Here is a 2,054-nt window from a genome sequence, read left to right on the forward strand (position 1 = left end):
TGAAAGATCATAGACAAAAATTCTCTTCCTGTGATTTACTGACAGAAAAGGACTTTAGAACTAAAAAGACTTTAGAACTAGATCTATTAAGAGACTAAAAAGACTTTAGAACTGGGTCTATTAAAAGAAAAGTGACTTGAGTCCCCTTCCTTGTCTGCAGACAGCTCCACAGAGCTGTTACAGTGTTAATGTATCAGACTGATGATAGCCACTTAGTCAGGGCTAAGTAGACCTTATGGTGCAGTCCTGACTGCCATAAATGTGAAGTGACTGGGAGAGTCCTAGAGAAAACAAAATAAAATCTCAACTCTGCCACTGCTAATCTCTTTGCAGTTTTATTTATAACTATGCAAATGGATTGACGCAACATTCTAGTTCATAAACATTACTCATTAATAAGTAATAAGCAGCTAACTACCTCTCATTTTAAGAGAACTTGATATAAAGAATTTGGCTGAAAATTGAGTGGCAAAAGAAGGTTTTAAATTATTACATGTTGTTCTTGTATTTGTTCTAATGGGATTCTGAGGAGGCCTGGTCCTGATTTCTGGGTCTTTGCGAGTGTCAAAGAGGGAAGCCCAGATAATCAGAGTCTCTTTGTAGCCCAGGACCTGATGCTCATGTATATGTGGGTGAGAAGGAACAACATAAGGGTTACTTATATGGCTTTCAAATATTTGAAGATATCTGGAAACTTTATAGATCTGCTTTCTTTCATCATGAATTATGACCCTTTTACCATTGCCACTAGGGATATAAAGACAAATGGCATAGTTTCTTCCTCCAGGAGCTGACGGTCTAATGGGGAAGATGATCACATAAGAACCAACTATAAAGCAGGTGATAAAGACCATTCCAGAGTTTATGAAGTCCCTGGGTGGTGCTAACAGCTAATTAACTCAGCTGCTAACAAAAGGTTGGAAGTTTGAGTCATCCAGAGGCACCTTGGAAGAAAAGCCTACTTCCCAAAAACCAGCCATTGAAAACTTTATGGTGTTTGCCATGACTTAAGAGTAGACTCCATGGTACCCGATTATGAGCCAAAGTTTGTGGATAAATACGAGGTGAGCAGAAGAGAAGGAATGTTTAATTATGTTGGCTAGATTGGTATGGGGCATTATGAGAGAAAATGAGTGAGGGTTTGAATGACAAGCTGACATGCAAGCTGGACTTTAAAGAATTACCTTAGAAAATGATGGGAGTTGGAGGGCATTTATGTGGTGGAGGCAAGGTGGGTTGGTGAAGAAGAAACTTTTCCAGAGCAATGGAAAAGGACTCTGAATGCGCTTAGCCAAGTTTAGAAAGAGAGAAAAGCTTGATATGGCTTGAATGTGGGAGTCATTTGAAGCAGTGGAGTGGTCAAAGAGTTGCAATGAACAAACCTCACCTCCCTAATTCATCAGTGAGAAAGAAAAAAGATTTGGAAAGTTTAAATGGTCTGCTTCTAGTTTGCAAGGATAAAACATGCCGAGTAATGCAAAAAGGATGCAAAGAGAGAAAAATTATACTTTGAGATGCTAAGAAGGATAAAGTGTCCTGTTTTCCTGAGAGTATTGGATGATTTTATCATGATTTTAGACAGCAGATGTCAGAAAATACAGTATGGAGAGCTTGTCAGAGTAAAAATGTTGAAGAGACAGTACTTTAACTGTACGAGCAAAAGCGTCAGCATGGGTGAATTGGGTGTGAGGTTTGCAGTGTCCATTTGTGATCTGACCTGGAAGAACTATTTCTTCACTTTTCATTTTCAGCAATTTCATTTTGAGATTCATTTTGGTGATTATTTTTATACATCTATTCACTTATTTTCATTTTAGGTAAATAACATTTATGTTTAAATACACTTTCTGCACTCAGAAGGCTAATTTCATTGGGCTGAGGTTATATATTTTCTTCCCTTGAGAAATATAATTCCATTTTTGCCAAGAGACTCAGTGGCAAAATCCTACCTTATCTCCAATTTTGAGTAATTTGAGTATTCTTTATATCAAATGGAAGCTCTGGTAGCTAGTGCCTAAGGCACTTGACTGCTAACCAGAAGGCTGGCAGTTCAA

At 37.9% G+C, this 2,054-nt stretch overlaps 1 protein-coding gene across 1 annotated transcript in view; it reads left to right on the forward strand.

Annotated features, from left to right (window-relative positions):
* The first annotated feature begins 1,022 nt into the window (after positions 1-1,022).
* Positions 1,023-2,054, forward strand: part of SPATA31D1 (SPATA31 subfamily D member 1) — a 42,163-nt gene continuing 41,131 nt past the window's right edge. Inside the window, exon 1 of the mRNA XM_042780622.1 lies at positions 1,023-1,064. Within this exon, the coding sequence (XP_042636556.1) occupies positions 1,023-1,064 (42 nt within the window). The remainder of the gene's footprint in view (positions 1,065-2,054) is intronic.

The sequence above is a fragment of the Orycteropus afer genome, unplaced genomic scaffold, assembly GCF_000298275.1.
Source record: "Orycteropus afer afer isolate SDZICR_OR568_19922 unplaced genomic scaffold, OryAfe1.0 scaffold00005, whole genome shotgun sequence".
Taxonomy (NCBI): Eukaryota; Metazoa; Chordata; class Mammalia; order Tubulidentata; family Orycteropodidae; genus Orycteropus; species Orycteropus afer.